Source organism: Aspergillus pseudonomiae, assembly GCF_009193645.1.
Source record: "Aspergillus pseudonomiae strain CBS 119388 unplaced genomic scaffold BDV37scaffold_15, whole genome shotgun sequence".
NCBI lineage: Eukaryota > Fungi > Ascomycota > Eurotiomycetes > Eurotiales > Aspergillaceae > Aspergillus > Aspergillus pseudonomiae.
Window position 1 is genome coordinate 396,977 of NW_022476007.1, and position 20,912 is coordinate 417,888.

Consider the following 20,912-nt stretch of genomic DNA (forward strand, 5'->3'; position numbering starts at 1 on the left):
ACACTAGCCTGCTCTCTTTCCTTCTTTGAAACCATATCTAAGCATCGGCATCGAACCACTTATGTCCTTTATTTAACTGAAGCGCCACTTTTGAGAAGTATCCTGCCATACTAAACCATCCGTATGTCCCGCGAGCACGCGATCAGAGGACAACCGCAGCTGGCTTGGAGAAGATAGACAAATTGACATGTCGCGAAATTTCGCTGTAAATTCCTCGAAATGCGGCCAAGTTTTGGGCTTAGCTGTCTTTGGCGTAACTCATAAAAGCCAGACGCACATACCTCCTTTGTATATCTCAGTCTCACCTGTAAGCTGCGGTTGTCTGAAATTGGGCTTAGATCGACTTGTCGTGACGACCAATCTCGTTCCTGTTCCATAAAAATCTAGCCGCCGCAAGATATTATTGAATTATTGATACGTCTAAGTGAAGCAGCTGCGCGGCACAAAAGGGCTACACATATACCACGAAACATAATGGAAAGATCGCTCAAGTAGACTCAGCAACGTTGGATCAGCTTAACCTGGAGACCAACCATTACCACTCTTGGGAGCATTGAGCGGTACATTTTTGATTCTAGGTTTATTAGGCGATACTAAGTTGTGTGCTCCACCCAACTATGGCATTCAGAAACCCAAAGCTGTGCGTTTTTTATTGGTGGGCACATGTCTTGTTCTAGGAAGCCGTCAGCTCATTGTTCAGGTGCCCATTTATAGCGTCTATACAACATCGCTGTCAATTCGCCCAAGGACTTGCTGGCGGTAAAACTAGTTTGCTGGTTGGGCGGAGCAGTAGGTAGGATGAGTATCCCTGCTTTAATTGATGCCTATCGTCTCAGCTGTACTCAGAGGTAACCATGACCAGCGGCTGGGTTGATTGGTCTTCGTGACATTACAAAGTTTACCAGCCTTTTATGTTATGTGTCTAGTAAAGGAAAAATATAATTCTGTTGCTACTTACTATACTCAAGGCCTCAAAGCCTTAGTGCTTGGGGACCGATACGTTCCTCAAGCTATAAAGGGCAGTCATCGTCTCGGCCAAAAACTAATGCTAACACTTTCAAAATTCTCAATATACATTATCAATTCTCCATTTCTAAAACAGGCGTGTTGTTGACTATCTTTACTTCGCCCTTTGCAAAACCTCAGAGGATCACAATCAGTCAGAAATAACACGTGACTAGTACGTGAAGGATATACCTAAATAACATCTTGTTTTATAACTAATCATTATAAGATAATGTCGCTGATCACTGACGGAGTCCTCAAGGGTCTCTGGGAGAGAGCCCAGGCGCAATCTTCAGACGAATGGGCCTCCGCCAAGTTATGGTCTTACTTATGGAACAAACACCTTTTTGCGGAGAAGGAATGGGTTGTCTCCTCTGAGACTCCTCCGGAGGGACGTGGCCGTCGACGGGTGGATATAACGATCGAATATTTTGGCGGAGATAGTAAATTAGCGGTTCTCGCCTTCCACGAGGCAAAGGCATTGAACGCGGGGCCTCAAGATGTCCAAGATGCCGAGCACCAAGCATTCGACGCTTGTATGAGATATCTCGGAGAACATCCTGAGCTGCAATTTGTGTATGCTTTCACATCATTTGGCACAAAAGGTAGAGCGTGGCAGTGCTCTCGAGAGAATATTTACCTTTCCCCTTTGTTCGGCTCAGATGACCTGGCTGAGCGTACTCAGTATATTGAGTTACACTCCTCAGAGGCCCGGTTAATCAGACAAGCCGTCCAAATGATGAAGGCTGTACCGCCATCTGAATAGGATTATGAAACTTTATCGGCTGGCTTTCGCAGTTTAACATATCTTGTGATATTGATTCTTATAATGAAAAGGTATCCTTTGCGTTTCTAACTAGTCGTTATATGTGATTATTCTGTCGCCAAGTTGGCTAAACCACCAAACGATGATTCCATGCTTTGGTAGCTTTTGCCATGCCCTTTTTTCCATATTAAGTTCAGTGTCACATACGCCGCTTCGGATATCCTTAATGTAATCTCGTCCATCAATGACGCCGTTCTCGACGTAAGTAGGCCTAGCAGTCTCCTGATTAAGATTGTGGTCCCATCGCACCTGTCCAATCGATTCAATATGTTCATCGCTGTAGAATAGCAGAAGACCCAGACATGGATGGTGTGACTGTTCTTTATCCCTGCATACTTGTACCTTCACAAGGCCTTTGAGTGACGCCTTTGTCATATACCAAGTACTAGCTATCGATCCTCGACCGGGAGGCACTGCTGGAGGTTCAAAGCGTGTATCCATAGGCGGAGGCTCTGACGACCCAACATCATATTGTTCATTGCAGGTAACTCCAACTTCGGAAATGTACTGTGTGGTTGGATCTAATCCATCATGAAAGATTCCCGAAATAGCACCATCGCCATCTCTGACTAAAGGGTGATACTCGTATTGATCAACAATCCGAGCTGGAAATTGAGGTCCGAATGTGATGGTTCTCCCTAGTGAAGTTTGGAGCTTACTGGTGAGCCATGAATGAAGAACGAGGAAAGAGTGACTTACTACTAAGATAGGATTGGAGGCTGGCCCACGACAAATCCTAAACTTCCGGATCCAAGCTGCTTTAATATATTCATGTGCATTGAGCGGGAAATAAATCCAGAGTTTATGGCTGGTACTCATACGTCGATTCATTAAATCGATGAATTCACTAAACGCTTTCGATGTATGTGAGAAACCGTGGATCCCAACAGTCTTAGCGTTGGCACAGCAGACAAGGACACCTCGGATGTGGGAATCGATTTTGAAATAATCCAAGCGAGATTTAGATCTGGCTTGGTAAAAATTCCATGGATGGAATTTGGGCGGGAAAGGGGAGCTCCAGGCCCTATACGTAGATAGACTTCTTGGGAGGAGCTGAATATTTCTCATGAAAAGGCCCTGTTTATGTCAGTTCCTGCTCCTCTACTGCTGTTGGGTAACTATACATCACAGTTCACATAGACCTCCAAACCAGTATCACTCGCGTCCAGAATCTCATACCATGGCGACCCATCTGATTTGGGATTCGACTTATGGTCAACGAACTGTATCCCACGTATGCCGATACAGTCGACTGACAGGATGATTCTGCTGATATTATCAGGTAGTTTGATGCGGTACTGTTCGGAAGTGCTTGCTGATTCAAGTGGCTTGCCGCCGAGCTGTGCTATGTAACTGGTTCCGCGGTATTTTATTCTGGACATCCACATTTCCGGTTTCAAACTCAGCTGCTTACTCTGGGTTCCTCCTGTATTCCTTAAAAGTTCAATCAACCGACGTGTTTCGCCCAGTACGGTCAAGTACCAGCATGGAGCAATTAGTTCGGAGATTGTAGTTAATATTTCAACGGGTAATTGTCCCAACAAGTCTTGTCTAAAACTGTTCTGGGTAATTTCTCTCGTATACTTGCTGAGGAGTCCTTCTGTAACCGACATGGTTTCCCTATGTTCCTTACAGTGACATTTATAAACGGGTCTGGTTGCATCAGCAAACCTTCTTAGATCTTCAGGAGTAGGCTTCTTGCAGGGCTCGTAGCTATTCTGTAAAATGTCGTAGCATGTAGCATGAAACCAGAGCATGGGGTACGGCGATTGGGAACAGCGTGCACATGGACCTCTACAGTCAGGGACAGTATGCAATCCCTGATTTAAGTCTGCCAACGGGTTAGGTGGGTAAAAGCTATGAGAAAAAGGAGGACGCACCAAGAATATGTGACCCAGCAGTTGCAGCTTGTCTGCACAGCACGCATAAAGACTGCCCAACGTGAATATCTTCTTCAGAAACCATTTTTGGTGAACGTAATGGAATTGAAATCAGCGTCTCACGTAGATAGGTGACATGTGCTTTCCTTTCATCAGTTCGGGTAGCTAGCGCTTATTATAATATAATCGGAGTCGGTGTAGAACGGAGAACCGCTAAAACCGACTGAGCCTTGGCCTTTGGACCCACCACCTAGTACCACCCATTACGGATACACGTGCCTTGCATACGTGAGGGGAGGACAACTGGTACATCATGCAACGAGATGGGACCCGCGCTAACCAAGTAAGATTGTATGACATAGCTGCGGACCAATACTTTATACTGCGGCTAGGTCCACTGGTTGGGGTAATCAAATAGTTCCTATAATGGATTATTATTTGGGTGTCGAGGTAGGGTACAGATAGGAACTTATTACGAAGATATCTGCACAGTAGCTAGCTGTTTTGTATTATTATAAATCGAGGCTTGACCGTCACTATAAAGGAATACCACTGGCAGATATTGGCCATGTACCCCAAGAAATCCGTCAATCGCTCCACAGCCCCTATATTTTGGTTTTTCGTGCCTTTACTGCACTTCTGTTACTCGCAACATCCACCACAATCCCGACGAATTTGGTTGTTGAGCTATCAGCGTTTGATAAGTGCTTTGTATATGTCTCTAATTCCCCTATGCCCAGGACAGACGTGGCTGTATAATTTGCCTGCCTTCTACTTGGGATTGCAGATTTTGTAGAACTGCTCAGGCGAGTTACCTTCACAAAGTACATTGCGGCAGATATCGCTGACTGAGACGTGCACCCCATTATGATTAAGGCCTTCAGAATCAACGAGGATAAGCATAACACATATGTGGAAAGAGCATGTGCACACGATTCAGCACAACCATACTAGAAAACCGCCAGACTTTGAACTGGGTGATAAGAAAAGAAGTTACAGAACAAGAAACGTATTTTTGGGAAGGGCTACGTATGTTAGAGGTTATACTCGTTTCGCGAACTCAGAGGACCCGCAGTTTCGAGAGAGGTGAAGGTCAGCAACAATGCAGTGTGCGTTGAATCCCACTTGCCTGTTTACTGTTTCTTTCTTCCCTTTTTTTTTTTTTTTTTTTTTTTTTTTTTTTTTTTTTGTTTTTTTTTTTTTTTTTTTTTTTTTTTTTTTTTTTTTTCTTGATGTGTGTTTGATTTGAGATTTCCCTAGTTGCAAAATTCTTTATCGATTTAGACATTTGGCAATGATGTTGTGAACCGGCCTGTCAGGCCAAGTCCAGTTGTACAGCTCTGCAGCTTAATTTAGGAGAGTAAAAAAGTAGCAGTTCACCGTCCTTTTCCAAACTAATACAGCAGCAGCATTTAGCCATGATAAGTTGTGAGGGGAAATGTTGACTGAGCTAACGATACTCCGTTCTCATTTCAAGCCAGATATCGCAGAAGCACCCCGAATATGCCGACAGTGACATAGGTACGTGTGCCTGACACAAGTAGTAACCACGCAATCCGCTGGGCAATTTCAAACACTGCTTGGGGAAGGTGATCGTAGTAGATCAGGCAATCAGGCTCGGAGGTGAAGGGAGGTAGCCGAAGGGGGTCAAATTGACAGTGCAGCGATAAATCATTCTAGCTAAGGTGGGAATATGGAGAAAAAGGAAAAGGTCCCAACGACATCTTGTGCTTCGAACAGAGAGGAAAAGCGAGGGAGGCAAACAGCACCTGGGTGGTCGGATACGCCGATCGCAGGAGACCTGGCATTTCCGTGGTTCCGCTCAGCGAGACCCACCCGTACTTTTAACGCCGGTAAGCACTATACCAAATAAAGTAGGACCCCAATAGTCGCTATTCAGAACCGAGCGAGGCAACAGTCCCGGCAGGATTACGTTGGACACTCCATGTCCCTACCCGACGACGTGAGACACATGTCAGCTCCTGTTCAATCGTGCCCTGCCTTTCCAACAAGAATCCTTACTACTGTCTCGTGGCCTCTTTCTGAAGCTCGTAGTAGTGGTGTATATCCAAATGAGTCAGTAGCATTGACATCCGCTCCCTTCTCGACAAGAAGCTTTGCCACTGCCTCATGGCCATTGTATGACGCCCGTAGTAGTGGTGTAGATCCGTGTTTGCTACTGGCATTGACCTCCGCTCCCCTTTCGACAAGCAGCCTTGCCACTGCCTCATGGCCACTATCTGAAGCCCATATTAGTGGTGTGTATCCCTCTTTGTTACTGGCATTGATCTCCGCTCCCCTTCCGACAAGCAGCTTTACCACTGCCTCATGGCCATATATTGAAGCCCGTATTAGTGGTGTGGATCCGTATTCGTCACTTGCATTGATTTCTGCTCCATTTCCGACAAGAACCTTTGCCACTGCCTCGTGGCCATATCGTGAAGCCTGTAGTAGTGATGTACGTCCAAATGGGTCAGTAGCATTGACCTCAGCTCCTTTCTCGACAAGAACCTTTGCTACTGCCTCATGGCCATATTGTGAAGCCCGTAGTAGTGGTGTATATCCATATGGGTCAGTAGCATTGACCTCAGCTCCTTTCTCGACAAGAACCTTTGCCACTGTCTCGTGGCCTCTTTCTGAAGCTAGTAGTAGTGGTGTGTAACCGTCTTTGTCAGTAGCATTGACCTCCGCTCCCTTCTCGACAAGAAGCTTTGCTACTGCCTCATGGCCATATTGTGAAGCTCGTAAAAGCGGTGTTAGCCCCGCTCTATCTTCCTCGTTAATGTCTGCTTCGTTCTGAACGAGCTGTTTAACAATCACGTGTCGCCCTTCTTGAGCAGCCCAAGATAGCGGTGTCTGACTTTCATATCCCCTCAAGTCTTTTCTACTCTTCAGGCCCTCAGTAATATCCACCCCCTCGTATATATAGGTGGATAAGTCCAAAAGAGCAGCAACGGCGTCTTTCCTACCGTTTGCTAAAGCAGCAAAGAGAGGGTATCTGTATCGCTCCTTAGGCACATAACTTTGCGGCTCATCTTTGAGTCTTATACGGATGAGCTCAGAGTGTCCATTATGCGCTAGAACATACATCAAGCTTGCTCCTTGAGTATATCTACGGGCCTTGAATTTTTCGAAAGTATTGTGGATCATGATCCAGGTGGAAAGAGGAAAAGAAGACAAAAACTCTTTCTGAGAAAAAGCTCCTGCGGCAATGTTGGCATGGTAAAGGATATACTGATTAGCGTACTGCAGTAAAGGGAACCTTTTTGAGATTTCCATCGGCGCGTTTGAGTTAGGCATGGATAGCAGCTTACTGACAGATGCATATACCAAGGTATCATTCATGTAGCGGGAGCAGCACTGTTTGAGCTTCTCGTGGCCTGGTCGCTCACAATCCAAACCAAGTTCAGGCCATAAATCATACAGGCCATTGTCCTTGATGAGGAAGTCTCGGATAGACTCATGGATAAACTGCACGGTCGGCTGCTTGGATTTTATAACTTCAGCCAGTCCCTTTGAGGAGTGGACGACACACCTGTCAAACTGGTCCAGGCCGTCTGTCGAATTTGGAATGGTGACGTCCGGAATTTGGTCATCGACAAGACTTTTGAGTGATAAGCCAGACCAGATGGCATGATAAAACTCTTTCGGTTGTAGTGGGCGTTTTGCGTAGAGAATCCAGAGGATGCAAAACAGGAGAGCTTCCATATCTTCATTGTCACGTCTCAAGATGTCCCTGAACAAGTCACTCAGATCACTCGGTATTTCGGCGAGTCTCTTTTTTAAAAACATCCCACCGCGTCGATACTCCTTATTGAGGATATCGACAACTAAGACGACCCACATAAAAACGCCGGCAGCTTTACCCAAAAGCTGCACTCGTAGCTCTTCGGCAAGTGAAGGGTCGTCAATACGGAGAGAGTTAGCAGCGTATGTCTCCAAATCTTTTGCATGACCGGGTTGATCCTCTAGCGTTAGTCGTATTCCCTGTCGAATGACGATATAAGGATAATGTCGGCTAGAGAAGCATATTCGGAACGGGACACCCTTAGCCGAAGATTGTTCTGTCAGGTCTTCGAAGAACTGGACCATATCGATAACCTGTTGTTCATCGCATTCGTCAAGAGCGTCGACGAAGCAAGTAAGTTCACGTTGGCCGAGCGCGGAAACTGAGTTATAAAAAAGGTCTTTAAGACTGTTTAAGGGAGGACAGCTATCAAAATGTTGGGAAACAAGCTCCGAGTCGTCCAAGATTGTCTGGAGATCTGAGTACCCTTCAAGTAGTTGAAGTATCAATGATCGATACATTCCGACGATCGACTTCTCTAACGACTCCCCTCTCGCATTAAAGAAAAAGGAAGCCGTGACGGTGTGCCTAGATTGGGCCTTCCTCCTCATGCGCTCGTATGCAAATTTCATGATCGTTGACTTGCCCGCGCCCGGCTTACCGCTGATCCACAGGAATCCGTGGTGTCGCGTCAATGCGGCAGGATCGAGCCATTCTTTATAGCTAGAATGACCAAGAAACCATTGACACGTTTTGGAGTGGGCAGCTTTGATGTTCATTTTGCGAGAATCGATCCGCTCAAACCTGAGGGAATCTAACAAACGTTGCCGGCGGTCGTCGGGTGAACGATAGTCTACTTGCCAGGGTCAGCAGAACGAGCTAAACATCATTAAGCTCCGGAAAGGACCTACACGGATTATGCACATACGTATTCCCTATATATACTTCAGTCACAGGCATCTCCTCAAGAAGTTCCCGAGCATATGCCGCCGCAGTTGCTGCGGCGTACCTTTGCCATTCTTTATTTTTGTGAGAGTCCGAGTAGTCACAGATCCCCCGAATTGGGAGACAAGGACAAATGTCAATTAGACCAGCAGCCTCCATTTCGAAGCATATGACATCTAGTTGTCGAGCTACGTTGTCCCGAGTAATGCCAGTTCTCATGACTTGGTTTCCTGAAGCAATAGCGCCGTAATGAATTTTTATCTCGTCCGACCTTCGGCTGCTTCGTGAGACAACCTTGGACTGGTCGCATCCGTCGCAGCCAGAGATTGAAGGCTCGTGGTCATATGTTGCATGGAAGAGGCGGTCCGGCACGTTTGGACGACTATATCCTGGTTGGCTACCTAGATTCTGCTGTCGGATTGTCGAGACTCGACTGGGACTCAGTTCGTGTTTCGAACGTAGGGCGGATACAACCGTCCCAAGCGACTGATGAGGGATCCTAGGTATTGCCGTTCGCAGTAGCTGTCCGTCTCCGATGATTTTCCCAAGATCACACTGCATAACTCTTGTTCCAACGACGACATCACCCAGATGCACATCAGCTCTGCTTGGCACACCACCACCGATTCCTACCATCAGGCAGATGCGAATTGTTTTGAACGTTCGTAACATGTTCGTCGCGACTATTGCTGCATTATTAGTTCCGTATTGTCCGTCTGGTAAACATGCGATAACGACTTTGTGCTGCTGGATACTTCCGAGTACGTAGGTATTGGTGTCATCTGTATGCTTCGGTAGGCGTTCGTGGACCTCATCTAGCATAGCCCGAGCGGCTGCCATTTCTATGTGCAGCGCGCATATCCAACCGACTGTGTACTGATCATGTCGCCGAAGACTGGGGTGGACCGTCTTTTGTCGCTTTGGTTCATGAGATGAACTTGGCTCAGTATGTGCGTATAGAGGTAGCATTTCCCTGTCCATCTTGACAAGTTGTGCGTTTGGCGATGATCTAGGAGCGCCGCTACATTGCTCAACAGACAAACATACTCGCTTAATTTTGCTAATAAGGGTTTGACGATTTGAGAGGCAATAGCTATTTGGATAACTATAGGAACTAGTAATGGGATTTAGGAGTGGAAGGTACACCGAAGAGGAGCAGAGAGTCTAGAAACACTACTCAGGGGCACAGTGCCAGAGTCAACGTGGTGAAATTCAGAGAGGCTGATAATGGATTATCTAATATTCCGATCATTTAAGTTAGTCGATAGATACGAGGCGGTCCATGATGATGACCAATGTGAGGTAAACGGGTATTTATAAGCATAGCCAACGGTTATGATTAGCTGAGCCAAGAATATGAGCTAGTCCGTGATCCGTAATCGGTAAGTACCCCTCCCTTAATTTAGTTTGGCAGTTCCACTACACCTTCAGCGCCCCCATTATAACTTGTAACATTTATTGGTTCTAGCCATTAGTGATGATAATTCTCGTCGCAAAAAGCCATCCATAGCCTAAATCAGGTGCAACTAGACAGTTCCATACGCAGAACCGTGGCGAAAATCCGTTTTTTCGCACAAACTATTTGCGCTCTGGATCGCCCTAAGAACCTCATCCTGAGATGCGCCAGATCGTATAATACCAACAATGCGAGCTAACATTACTTGATCTTCATTTCGTACTAAGTCCACCAGTTCATGAAGAAATTCACGGTAATAACCCGCATATTCAGCAGTGGCAGCAGGGCTTCGAGGATCTGCAGATAAGAGGCGGACGAGTAGACGACAGAAATATCTCAAAGGATATTAGCACAACGGATATATTATTCTCCGACTCCATTCGCAATCTGTACTTTCTTTTATTGTTATATTTATTTTTTTCTTCTTGGCCGCATGTGACCCAGATCCACCTTATAACCCCACAATTGAGATATCTAATTATACTCCAATTTCCTTTGTATAATCGTGAGATATTCTTCCTAAAGGAGAATAGGATATCAGCGTATAAAGATATTGGATATTTTAACCTTGTACTGGTGCTATAAATGTCAAAGGACAAACCTGGAAGGATTTATAAGATGAATATTATCTATACCTATAATAGTACAGTTTGCTTTTCTTTGTTCCAACTGGCCCTAGTCTTTGTTTGCTGTATGCATACTTAGCGTCTGTTATTGGAAAAATAGCAAACATGGATAACACAACAGAAATAGAAACAGAAAGAGAGTCTCTTATAAAGAGAATGCGAAGCTGGTCTCGTAAGTTATAGTTATTGTTTCTCACCTCCATCCTGAGTTCTTTTTTTTTGCCACCTACACACGATTAGCACCAGTGCGAACGTTGTCAATGGCAGGTCCTGCAGCCCCACTCAGAACAATTTTGCCTGCAGTATATCGCAGCCCTCATAAGCCTCCTATCCCCGTTCACTGTGCCGAGCGAAGGTCAAAGCGGCGGAGTTTAGCTTGCTCATCGTGTCAACGAAAGAAAGTAAAAGTATGTATTATCTCATAATACGTGCGTTTAAGTATTGCTTATATTCTAAAGTGCAGTGGCCCTCCTCCCTGTGGAGCATGCGCTGCAACGAACAGCGAGTGTTGTTTCGAGCCTTTAACAGACAAACGGCGAAAATTGACACGGAAGGCTGCAGAGAAAGACATGGAAAGCTATCGACATGTATCCATGTACTTAATCAGTATCCTGCGTTCTGGGAAGGAAGATGATGTGAACAATCTAGTAAAGGAGGTTCAGAAAGCCTCATCCCTTGATTCTGCTCTTGCAGATCTGCAGTCGTTAGTTTCTCGGGAGAAGAGCTGATTCCTCTTGTTTTATTGAAAATCAAGACTGTTGTGAATAAAGATGGCACTATGTTTTAGGATAAATTCAGATTAAACTTCAAAATGAACAAAAAGGATACAGTTCGTGCTTTAGGGGTGGAAATATTGAATCATGTGGAAAACGTGCTCCAATCAATATTACGGCGGCTAGAGCCATCATAAGTATTCACCAGCGACCCTGAAAGAACTTTAATTTGAGACAGAGAGCAATATCCCCGAAATACCTGCAGGCTAGCCTAGTCATACGAGATTCTTCTCCCCAAACATTCTGACCTAAGACTCGTCAGAAAGGTATGGCTCAGAGAACTTGTCCTCGGTTGTGTTCTCGTCATCTGATGGGTTGATTGTATCGAGCTTCGAATAAAGATCATCTGGTAACATCTTGCTTCCATTTCTCCTCCAAACCTCAAGGTTATCGCTTCGACCGTCATATTTGATAACAGCGTTCCCGTCATTTTCCCTCGCCACTCTGATGATTTCCTTAATCAGTATAACCAAACCCCTAAGATCACTAGCATGGTCTTCTTCCTATTTAGTAATCTCACGAGCGACAGCTTCGACTTCCGGCGGTTCAAATAAGCCACCCTTGTGGTAGGCACGGACAAGATTAGGTGTTTGCGATACCTATAACTGTGGAAGGACTTCTTGGAGATTAATAGGCTTATGAGTAACACGTGTTTTAATCTCAAGAGTTGACTGAATTAATACTTGTTTGCCTTCTTCTTTCATCACTAGTTTGGACTCGGCGGGAAGACGAGAGCGACTTTCGAGTTGCGAAAGAGACAAGGTTTTCATCATACTTAGTAAGCTCCCAATTTCCAATTCCACATTTCGAGATTGAACTTCTAAAAACTCATCAACATATGCGTCAGTTTCGTAGCGTACTATGAATTTTAAATCACCGAAGTTGTAGGAGATAATCCTATAATGCCCAGTACTAGCGGAAACCTGGGTAGTAGTGAACGCTTTCTTAAACTCGTGACCGTAGCCCCGGAACTCGTATGGCCCGATAAACATATATGTTTCGGCTTCCATTCGACAAAAAATCGCCGTATTGTTCGTGACCTCGACGTCAATGGTAAAAGGTTCAAGTCCATTTTTAGAGAGATTTAGGTTGATAAACGATAAAAGTTTATGAATATTGTTTCGATCAGTTATTAGATCAACTAGGCGTATGTTGTATAGAGGATTTTCAATATATAACGAGCGAAAGAGTGGTTCAAAAGGGCTTTCAGAATAGCGAACCGCGTTTTGAGCGATGTAAATAAGCCCAGAGTCTTTGGCCACTTTCTTGGAGGTTTTGCGTGGGGACCAAAGAGAAGGGCAGCCGGGGACGGCAATAGTGGGGGTGGACGATTCGATCCAATTATAAGAGAACAAATACTCCACATCCGTGATGGATGGCCCTATTTTCTCAGAATTTGTCAGATCTGGACGATGGATGTCTGCGATCCGAATAGAAGCTATTGTTGCCTTGGTTACTGGGTGGGTTCAAGATAACGGGAATGGATTCAAAAATTGAATCATATAAGGCATTCATTTCAGAATAACTTACATATTTGCCGCGGACAAGTCGCATTTGAACAACACATACTTGCATACATTGACCAATCTTGGCTCAGTTTACGAAGCGGGGAACCCTCTTCTGCAAAGCTGTGGCACTTGCAAACCCTGGTAATAAAAAAAATTTACCTAACAAGAGTCAAGTAAGAATTGCCTTACTTGGGAGAAGGGCCAACGTCCTTTCTGTAGTGTAAATACAATGACCTAAAGTGTACAACTCATATGGAGACATGTATTTTTATTAGTGTATATTGGCTGTGCCAATCAGTGATCTATAACCCACGCTAACCTTCAATAGGTCCTCTAACTGATAAAAACACTATCAACCGATATATACAATTAAGAGAGGGAAGAAGAACCCTAGATCAAAGTTTTAACATGTTTCCAGATCGAGCCTGGCACCTTTTGTTTCTAGCGTTCCTATAAGGTACCCAGAACGTCCCCACGAATTAAATAAACAAAATTAACTAGCACCTGATGGAATTGTGTATATAACACCGCCAGTTGCAGTTCCGTTTGATGCCAGTTATTGCTACTGGTAGTTGGATACCCGGAATAGTTCAGTCGGTGTTTCCGGGCCAGTTTAATGGTTGTCTTAGGAGTAACCTTAAGAACAAGCTGGTCACCAGGGTGGAAGGAAGATATATATGCTTCGATATAGAAAACCTCATTTCCTAGGCTGGGCGGGAACGCCATCGAACAAAGGACCTAGGTGGCGTTGCCGATACTGTCACTTATATCCGGTCCATGATGATTAGGGGGATTGTTTTGCTCAGGATTGATTCTTGGCCGAGAGTTGCACGAGGTAATTCGCAGGCTGTCCCAATCAGATCTGGGGGATTGAACCAGAGACTGCTCATACAAATCGACGAAGTGAGAGAACGTGAAACGTTACCAAGTAAAGATACAGCCGGTGATTCAGCCGCGGAGAGCTGGTCTTTTGCGAAGGATGGTCCGAGAGCATTTCGAGTGATGTTTTTATTATTCTTCTAGCGATAGATAGGCTGGCACTGCATTGGACTTAAGGGAAATCGTACCAACTCTGCCACTAAAGGCAGGAACGTTTCGAAAGAGTCGGTATTGAAAGAAAAAGTTCGACCATCTTTCTGGGTACGAAGAATCACGCAAACATCAGCATCACATTCAACTCCAAATTTATGCGCATTCTTAAATAGACTCCTGCGAAGTCTATATTTTCGCTGATGCTATGCCCGTGAGCTATTTGAGCGCCGTGGTCTGAGCACAGTTTGATAGACTATATTTGTAGGGTGAATCTTGCTACAGCCAGCTTTGTCGAGGGCAGAAGATAGAGGATTTGATCTGTTATATGCTCACGAGTATCCCCGTATTCTCCTTATATTGTGGCCCAACACGCACAGCAGAGGAAGTGATCGTGTTTATTAATTTGTATCACTTGTCCACTTTGGTATATACCTTTCCAGACACCGCAAGTGAGGCAGAATCGACGATTATTTTCAACGTGTTGTTTCCCCCTTTTCCCCGACACTTGTTTGTCGGCAAACTCATCCTTGAAACGGAAACCTCAGACAGCGGCTACAAGCAAAGCAATCCTCTTACCTATTATTGTTAGTATTCTGTTACGATACAACTATAAGTCCTTATATAATACTACCTTCTCCATGTCTCTGCAACACAAGTATGATAACTTTTGCTCAACTGTTGTAGGCATTTCAACCTCAACAATAGAGCGTAGATACCTATTTGTTGAGACAAAACAAATTGTGAAGGGTAGTCAAGATGATCGACAATTTGAAATTGGAGTTCAACAGGCAGATTTATTAATGTGGCGGTAGATGAACGGGCAAGAGCGGCCATTACCGTAGTGGGAGCGTGGGGCTGAGAAGCTGAGAGTCATGGATACAGTGCGGGGCGATCGATCAAGTTGCCTCCTATAGATAAGCATGGCCAAGAGCAGAGCATATAATCACGTGACACAAATTTTAGTGTAACTTGAGCCATTTAATTACGTCATTGTTCTTTAGTACAGAAGTGAGATCCGCTGTAGTTCTATCGACGGGCAGTAGCTACCACGGTAATAGAGCGCAATTAATTAATTTAGCCGGTTGGAAACTTCTTTTCTGCTGGAAGACGAAGTACACAGCCTAGTGATGATCGAGCGCGCTTGGCGAAAGTTTAAGGCTGTCGCCTGGTTAGTACAGTCAGCCTTCTGGCCTGGCAGTTAGCCCCTCCTCCGTCGTGACAAGTTTCACTCGCCGTGCTATATAACCTTTGGACTCTCCTACCCTGATATGTGTGCACCCAGATACCTGATATAGTCAATTATAGTCTCCCTTATTATCCCACAGAATGTCGACGCGGGATATATTACACTATGAATACACGGTCGCCTGTATATGCGCATTGTCGATCGAACAGGCTGCTGTGACAGCCCTACTCGATGACGTCCACAGTCCACTTCCCCAATCGGATATTGACAGTAATATCTACACTCTTGGGAGCATGAGTGGACATAATATAGTAATTGTCGGCCTACAATCCGGTGTCTGTGGAACGACTTCTGCCGCATTTTCGGTGGCTCATATGAGACGAACATTCCCCTCTATTAGATTCGGGTTGATGGTCGGAGTCGGAGGGGGGGCACCTTTAAGCGGTGCCGATGTTCGCCTTGGCGATGTGGTCGTCAGTATGCCTACTGGAAAATACGGCGGTGTGATTCAGTATGATTATGGGAAGATGTGCTATGGACACTTGGAGCCCATGGGTTTGCTCAACAAGCCGTCTCCGCTTCTCCTAACCGTCCTTTCCAAAATGCGGTCATCCTACCTATTGCCGGAGACAAAGACTAAGCAGATAGTTTCTGATGCCTTGCAGGAACACCAGGCAACTAGGCACTTTTCTCGCCCAAACAAGGACTGGCTCTTTCACGCAATGTATGAGCATCCAAGGGGCAACCCGGACTGCTCATCATGCGACAAAAGTCAACTGGTTTCGCGTGAGCCGCGGGCAAGTGATGAGCCGCATATTCATTACGGCCTAATTGTGTCAGGTAATCAAGTCATGAAGGATGCGCAGGCGCGAGACTCCATTGCCAAAGATCTCCACGCCCTCTGTTTTGAAATGGAGGCGGCGGGAATTATGGATCAGCTTTCATGTTTAGTAATACGGGGAATATGTGACTACTGTGATTCTCATAAGCAGAACGACTGGCAGGGCTATGCAGCCCTTGCCGCAGCTGCTTATACAAAGGCACTATTATCACTCGTTCCCCTAGTGAAGGACACCGTATGCCAAGAGAAAGGTATGCTTTTTTGGGTATCTGTTTATCACCTGCGTCCTACTAAATGGTATTTTTAGGGTTCGGATTTACTGAAAGGGAAAAGGTGTTTTTGAAAAATCTGTTCATCACTGATCCTGAGGAAGACATGAGCTCCTTGAAGCGGAGAAAAGGAAATCGCACTCCAGGGACCTGCAGCTGGTTTTTGGAGTCAAGCGAGCTCAAATCTTGGTTTCAGCGAGATGAAGACATTGATGGCCTGGAACAAAATGTTTTCTGGTTATATGGTAACCCGGGGATCGGCAAGTCGACAATGGCCATGACACTTGTAGAGGAGCTACCGGAGAAAGATTATTTCGTGGACGGACATAATATTCTGTCTTTCTTCTTTTGCGAAGCCAGCTCGGAGCGCCAGCGAGAGGCGACATCCATCCTAAGGGGCCTCATATATCAGATACTTAATCAATATCCGCCTTTCATGAGGATTGTCATGTCGAGATATGAGGTTCGAAGCGATGACTTTGTTACTTCATTTGATACGCTATGGGCCATATTGATGGATATGGGAAGAGCAGCTGAGGGGCCCGAGATATACTGCATCATTGATGCCTTGGACGAATGCGAAGCTGATTCCCAGGAAATGCTGCTTCACCAAATATACCAGTCATTCAGTGAAGAAGGCCTAACAAGTTCAGCCCGACACAAGTTACACATGCTGATCATCAGTCGTCCATATCCTAACCTTGAGTGTTGCCTATCTATCTTCAGATGTAAAGACCTAGGGACTTGCGAAGACGTAAAGAGAGATCTGCAAATTATGATACAGAATACGGTGAAAAAGCTTGCAACGAGAAATAAGTACACTGAGCCTGTTGCTTGGGAAGTATCTCGCATCCTTGAAGAGAAGGCGGATGGAACCTTTCTCTGGGTCGGTATTGTTTATAACGAATTGAGATCGGTGAGGTCGAGGAAGGTAATCGACACACTCCAGGCTTTTCCACGAGGGTTGCATTCTTTATATCAAAACCTGCTTGATGCAGCTGTCACATCCACCACAGTCTATGGCTCAGAGGATTACCCACTTATCAAGAGAATTTTGGAGTTTGTTGCATTCGCAATGCGACCGCTGACGTTGGTGGAAATAGCTGGGGCATGTCGACTATACCTTGACAAAGATCTTGAAACTCGCCTTCAGTTCACGAGAGACATTATTGGATTGTGCCATCTGTTGATTGTCGTTGACAATGGCCATGTGCGAATGCTGCACAGGTCGGTTCAAGACTTTCTGCTGTTGGAAATGCAGGATATCAACCCTAGAGGATCAAATTATGCTCTTTCATATCGGTGCATCGAGGTTATCCTTCAGTATTGTCGACCAGACATGGATATGTCAACACTGGAACCTAGCCACGGCTTCCTTGGTTATTCAGTACTGCACTGGCCGGAACATGCAAACCTAGCTCAAACAGAATTTACTGTTTCAAAGGAGATTGAGCAATTTTTTCGAAACCGACTCGGGTCGTGGAAATGTTGGCTAGATAGTCACAACTACTTAAAAAGAGGCTCTGGGGGTGATTTGGGCACTGGGCTCTCGGTCATTCATGTTGCAGCTCGCTGGGGGATTATCCCATTACTCTCGTGCTTTCAAGATGAGCTGGAAGAAAAAGATACGCATGGCGGAACCCCTTTGCTCACTGCCGCTCAACACTCTCAACTTGAAGCCGTAAAACTTTTAGTTGAATCTGGAGCGTCTGTGAATGCTCTAGATGACGATTATCAAAACGCACTCCATCTGATCTGCAAAAATAGCCGAGACAATGACTGCGAACTGGCCGACTTTCTGCTTAAAAGCCGGGTCTCCCAATATGCGCGTGACAAAGATAATATGACGCCTTTCCTTTATGCCATTGGGAACTCAGATCCAGAACTTGCACAAGTTTTCCTTCAGAATGGATTCGAGGTGAGCCAAAGAATTGAAAGACAATGGTGGCCTGGACGAACAACAGTGAGCATCATTACGCACAGCTTTCAGGACCAGCAAGTCGCAGCTCGAGCGAATGTAGATTCCGGTCTAACAGCACTTCATTTCTCTGCATTGAACGCATGCACGAAAACGACCACTTTTTTGCTCCGACATGGGGCCGATCCGAATGCTCGTTCCGATTTTGGCGATACGCCACTACATCTTGCAATCAGGCGCCATCTTCTAGGTCGCAAATATGAGGATGTCTGGGAGAATGGCAAATACGCCATTGAGTCTTGGGGAGGTTTGATCACGGACTTTGAAAGTGAAGAAGCTTTCAATATCTTCCGATACATTGACAAAACTCGAATACATATTGTTGAGATACTCCTAGAGAGTGGGACTATCGACGTCAACTTGGCTAACCTTGGTGGGGATTACCCTCAACATGTGATAGACTTTCAAAAAGATTATGCGTGGTCAATTTTACGCAAGCTCATTGAGAAAGGAGCTGATAGTTCACAATTGAACGGATCGCATCAGACGTGTCTCCACCTTGCCAGCAGGGCAGGTAACCTAGAGGTTGTGCGCAATCTTGTAGCAAACGGCCACGATATTCTGCTGAAGGATATCCATGGGCTGAATCCATTCCACTATGCACTGAATTATAGTCGCTTAGATGTCCTGCAGTACATGTCAGAGGCTCGCGAGAGCGAGCTTTCGCAGCTTTGGCACTCGCTGGATGACCACGGCAGGAGCCCATTGCACCATCATGTCTCATCCGTCCTCTGCTATGTTGATGCAGTTGATTTCCTGATACAGTGTGGTTGCGACGCCAACAAACCAGATGCAAAGGGAAACTCTTGCCTCAGTCTGTATGTGGGCTCTTTCCACCTAAAGTTTGACAGGGATATCTTTTACCTACTCATATGGAAAGGTGCTGATCCACTATGGGTCAATGAACGTCAAGAAAATCTGGCGCATCTTCTTATGCATCATAACGGAGCAGATCATGAAACACTCAATTTACTGTTTGAGTTAGGTTTGGACCCAGCAGCACGAGATACTGATGGCAAGACTTTTATACATCATGGGGCAATTCATGGTGCGTTCACCGAGGAACTTGTAGAGTTCCTTGAATCAATAGATGCCTTGGATTTGCATACCAGAGACTCGATTGGCAAGACCCCCCTCGATTACGCCGAAGAGAAGGCTCATCAGAAATTTTCGGACGTTATTCTCTTACATTTTGCTGGGAAATGGAAAGAATCTTTTAAGAATTTGAGCGCAGTGGCTAGTACGCTCCTATGATGGGGTTTCTCGCTTGCAATTAGCATCCGTCTTAGAACGTGCAGATATCCCTTTCAAAGCGAAAACGATAATAAGACCGGATGATAGGACTCCTAGTGCTCGTCCTAGGCATACAATCCCATGCGCGGCAGTGGCTAGTCTTGATCTAAAGGAACTTCCTGTAGAAAGAGCACGTATTTTCCAGATCTTAAACTACCTTCAATAAGGGCAGCTTGTTTTTCTCGTTCGCGTTGGTCCCTCTTTTCCTTTAGTTGCTTCAAGATAGGAACAATTACTTGAGGCTGCAGTTTCGGTTTGATGATGTTATTTGATTCTATCTCTGAGACCTTAAACATGAGTACCAGTGTAACTGGTCTGTGTCGAGAGAGGATTTGTGAGTTTTAAATCAGGGTTGAACTATGATATATCCTGTATAGCCTAGACTCCTGCTTCTTAGTCTACACTTTGCCACTTATTAAATTAATGATCTTTATATAAAGAAATCGAGATCTAAATTTAGAAAAGAGGATAATGAGTGCCAATAGATGATGAGTAAGTTAAGCAACGCTTAATTTTCTGAAATGAAGTTGTTGTATATATGAAACACTGTAGCCTGGAAATGTTTGATATCCTAGACTATGATTGGTAGAGGTATTACTATTCTAGATATATCTGCTATAGATTCTACAACCACTATTACCAGAGCCTAAGAGCCTAGAAATAGGGCAATACTGCTACATAATTCTCTCTTCTAGTATCGATATTTATACTAAATATTTAGGACTTATATCGAGCCGCAATTTCCTGCGAAGTGACCTGTTTGGGTCTTGGATAGTACGTTGCCTAAGTTGGTTAGAGTCTAGATATCTGACAGGGTTAATGGATCTATCTACCAGCTGCTCTTTTGATGGAGGCCAGGACCTATCGGAATTAAAGAAGGCAATCTCGCTGCTATACCTTAATTGAATTGTTAAAGAAATATCTGTGTCGCACTGCTGGCAGTATTTATATTCTTTTAGGAACAGCTGAATGTTCCGTCGGTTTCTTTGTTGGCTCCTTGATCTAGCACTATCCAATCGTCGGTGTCAGCTATATATCGTAATTTAGTAAAGTATGGCCAATATTCTGACTATCCTCCTTTTTCTTGTATTTTCTTTTTTTTTTGGCAAAGAATGTGTTACAACGCGCTTTCTTTTCCCGAAAAAAAAAAGTATTGTTATTCGTTTTAGTATGAAATATCATTAATTCTCCTTATAATCTCTCCAGGCAGCCCAATATGGAAAAGCTACTCTGGAGCTAGTTCAGAGTTAAATCACTTCGGCAAGTTATAAAGGTTTCTGTTGGTGAAGGCCATTTCGCTAGTGACTGTCTCGTTGAGTGGTAAATCCGATAGAAGTTCAAGTTAACTTAGTAGAAAGCGAAGGAAAAGAGGAGGCGAATTGAAACAGAAAAGAAAAAGAAAGAAAAAGAGAAAAAACGAAGTACCAAACATTGGCTTTCTGTATACTTCGGGATCGCTGAAATGAGTGTGAAAAAAAGTGCGAACTCTGTAGGTACTAGTGTTATA

At 44.8% G+C, this 20,912-nt stretch overlaps 7 protein-coding genes across 7 annotated transcripts; 3 read left to right on the forward strand and 4 right to left on the reverse strand.

Moving 5' to 3' along the window:
• Positions 1–1,050: 1,050 nt before the first annotated feature.
• Positions 1,051–1,816, forward strand: BDV37DRAFT_52536 (uncharacterized protein). The gene is made up of 2 exons (XM_032090823.1): positions 1,051–1,180; positions 1,235–1,816. Exon 2 carries the CDS (start codon positions 1,238–1,240, stop codon positions 1,769–1,771), a length of 534 nt encoding a protein of 177 aa, XP_031944068.1. The 5' UTR covers positions 1,051–1,180; positions 1,235–1,237; the 3' UTR covers positions 1,772–1,816.
• A 45-nt stretch (positions 1,817–1,861) lies between these two features.
• BDV37DRAFT_269783 (uncharacterized protein) lies at positions 1,862–3,796 on the reverse strand (the record flags this gene model as incomplete). The annotated part of the gene is made up of 4 exons (XM_032084429.1): positions 1,862–2,485; positions 2,531–2,908; positions 2,956–3,662; positions 3,712–3,796. 4 exons carry the CDS (start codon positions 3,794–3,796, stop codon positions 1,862–1,864), a joined length of 1,794 nt encoding a protein of 597 aa, XP_031944069.1.
• Positions 3,797–5,640: 1,844 nt separating this feature from the next.
• On the reverse strand, positions 5,641–9,617 carry BDV37DRAFT_52563 (uncharacterized protein). Its single transcript, XM_032090824.1, has 2 exons — positions 8,410–9,617; positions 5,641–8,351 (listed from the first exon to the last, which is right to left on the reverse strand). The coding sequence occupies exons 1-2, from the start codon at positions 9,422–9,424 to the stop codon at positions 5,698–5,700; spliced, it is 3,669 nt and encodes a 1,222-aa protein (XP_031944070.1). The 5' UTR covers positions 9,425–9,617; the 3' UTR covers positions 5,641–5,697.
• Positions 9,618–10,646: 1,029 nt separating this feature from the next.
• On the forward strand, positions 10,647–11,278 carry BDV37DRAFT_242485 (uncharacterized protein). Its single transcript, XM_032081329.1, has 3 exons — positions 10,647–10,694; positions 10,756–10,900; positions 10,958–11,278. The coding sequence occupies exons 2-3, from the start codon at positions 10,786–10,788 to the stop codon at positions 11,251–11,253; spliced, it is 411 nt and encodes a 136-aa protein (XP_031944071.1). The 5' UTR covers positions 10,647–10,694; positions 10,756–10,785; the 3' UTR covers positions 11,254–11,278.
• A 268-nt stretch (positions 11,279–11,546) lies between these two features.
• Positions 11,547–12,865, reverse strand: BDV37DRAFT_269785 (uncharacterized protein; the record flags this gene model as incomplete). Its single annotated transcript, XM_032084430.1, has 4 exons — positions 11,547–11,801; positions 11,835–11,897; positions 11,946–12,736; positions 12,829–12,865. The coding sequence occupies 4 exons, from the start codon at positions 12,863–12,865 to the stop codon at positions 11,547–11,549; spliced, it is 1,146 nt and encodes a 381-aa protein (XP_031944072.1).
• A 331-nt stretch (positions 12,866–13,196) lies between these two features.
• Positions 13,197–14,363, reverse strand: BDV37DRAFT_269786 (uncharacterized protein; the record flags this gene model as incomplete). Its single annotated transcript, XM_032084431.1, has 5 exons — positions 13,197–13,231; positions 13,268–13,510; positions 13,565–13,688; positions 13,727–13,822; positions 14,271–14,363. 5 exons carry the CDS (start codon positions 14,361–14,363, stop codon positions 13,197–13,199), a joined length of 591 nt encoding a protein of 196 aa, XP_031944073.1.
• A 556-nt stretch (positions 14,364–14,919) lies between these two features.
• BDV37DRAFT_242490 (Pfs, NACHT, and Ankyrin domain protein) lies at positions 14,920–19,804 on the forward strand. The gene is made up of 2 exons (XM_032081330.1): positions 14,920–16,116; positions 16,173–19,804. Exons 1-2 carry the CDS (start codon positions 15,165–15,167, stop codon positions 19,364–19,366), a joined length of 4,146 nt encoding a protein of 1,381 aa, XP_031944074.1. The 5' UTR covers positions 14,920–15,164; the 3' UTR covers positions 19,367–19,804.
• Positions 19,805–20,912: the final 1,108 nt, after the last annotated feature.

What these genes read in the sequence shown, in the direction of transcription:
- BDV37DRAFT_242485 (XM_032081329.1), top strand. Translation starts at nt 10,786, where the DNA reads ATGGCAGGTCCTGCAGCCCCACTCAGAACAATTTTGCCTGCAGTATAT. An exon ending in GTCAAAGCGGCGGAGTTTAG is followed by an intron (nt 10,901 to 10,957) that starts CTTGCTCATCGT and finishes CATAATACGTGC; the next exon opens with GTTTAAGTATTGCTTATATT.
- BDV37DRAFT_52536 (XM_032090823.1), top strand. Translation starts at nt 1,238, where the DNA reads ATGTCGCTGATCACTGACGGAGTCCTCAAGGGTCTCTGGGAGAGAGCC.
- BDV37DRAFT_52563 (XM_032090824.1), bottom strand. Translation starts at nt 9,424, where the DNA reads ATGGACAGGGAAATGCTACCTCTATACGCACATACTGAGCCAAGTTCA. An exon ending in TACGTATGTGCATAATCCGT is followed by an intron (nt 8,352 to 8,409) that starts GTAGGTCCTTTC and finishes CCTGGCAAGTAG; the next exon opens with ACTATCGTTCACCCGACGAC.
- BDV37DRAFT_242490 (XM_032081330.1), top strand. Translation starts at nt 15,165, where the DNA reads ATGTCGACGCGGGATATATTACACTATGAATACACGGTCGCCTGTATA. An exon ending in CACCGTATGCCAAGAGAAAG is followed by an intron (nt 16,117 to 16,172) that starts GTATGCTTTTTT and finishes TGGTATTTTTAG; the next exon opens with GGTTCGGATTTACTGAAAGG.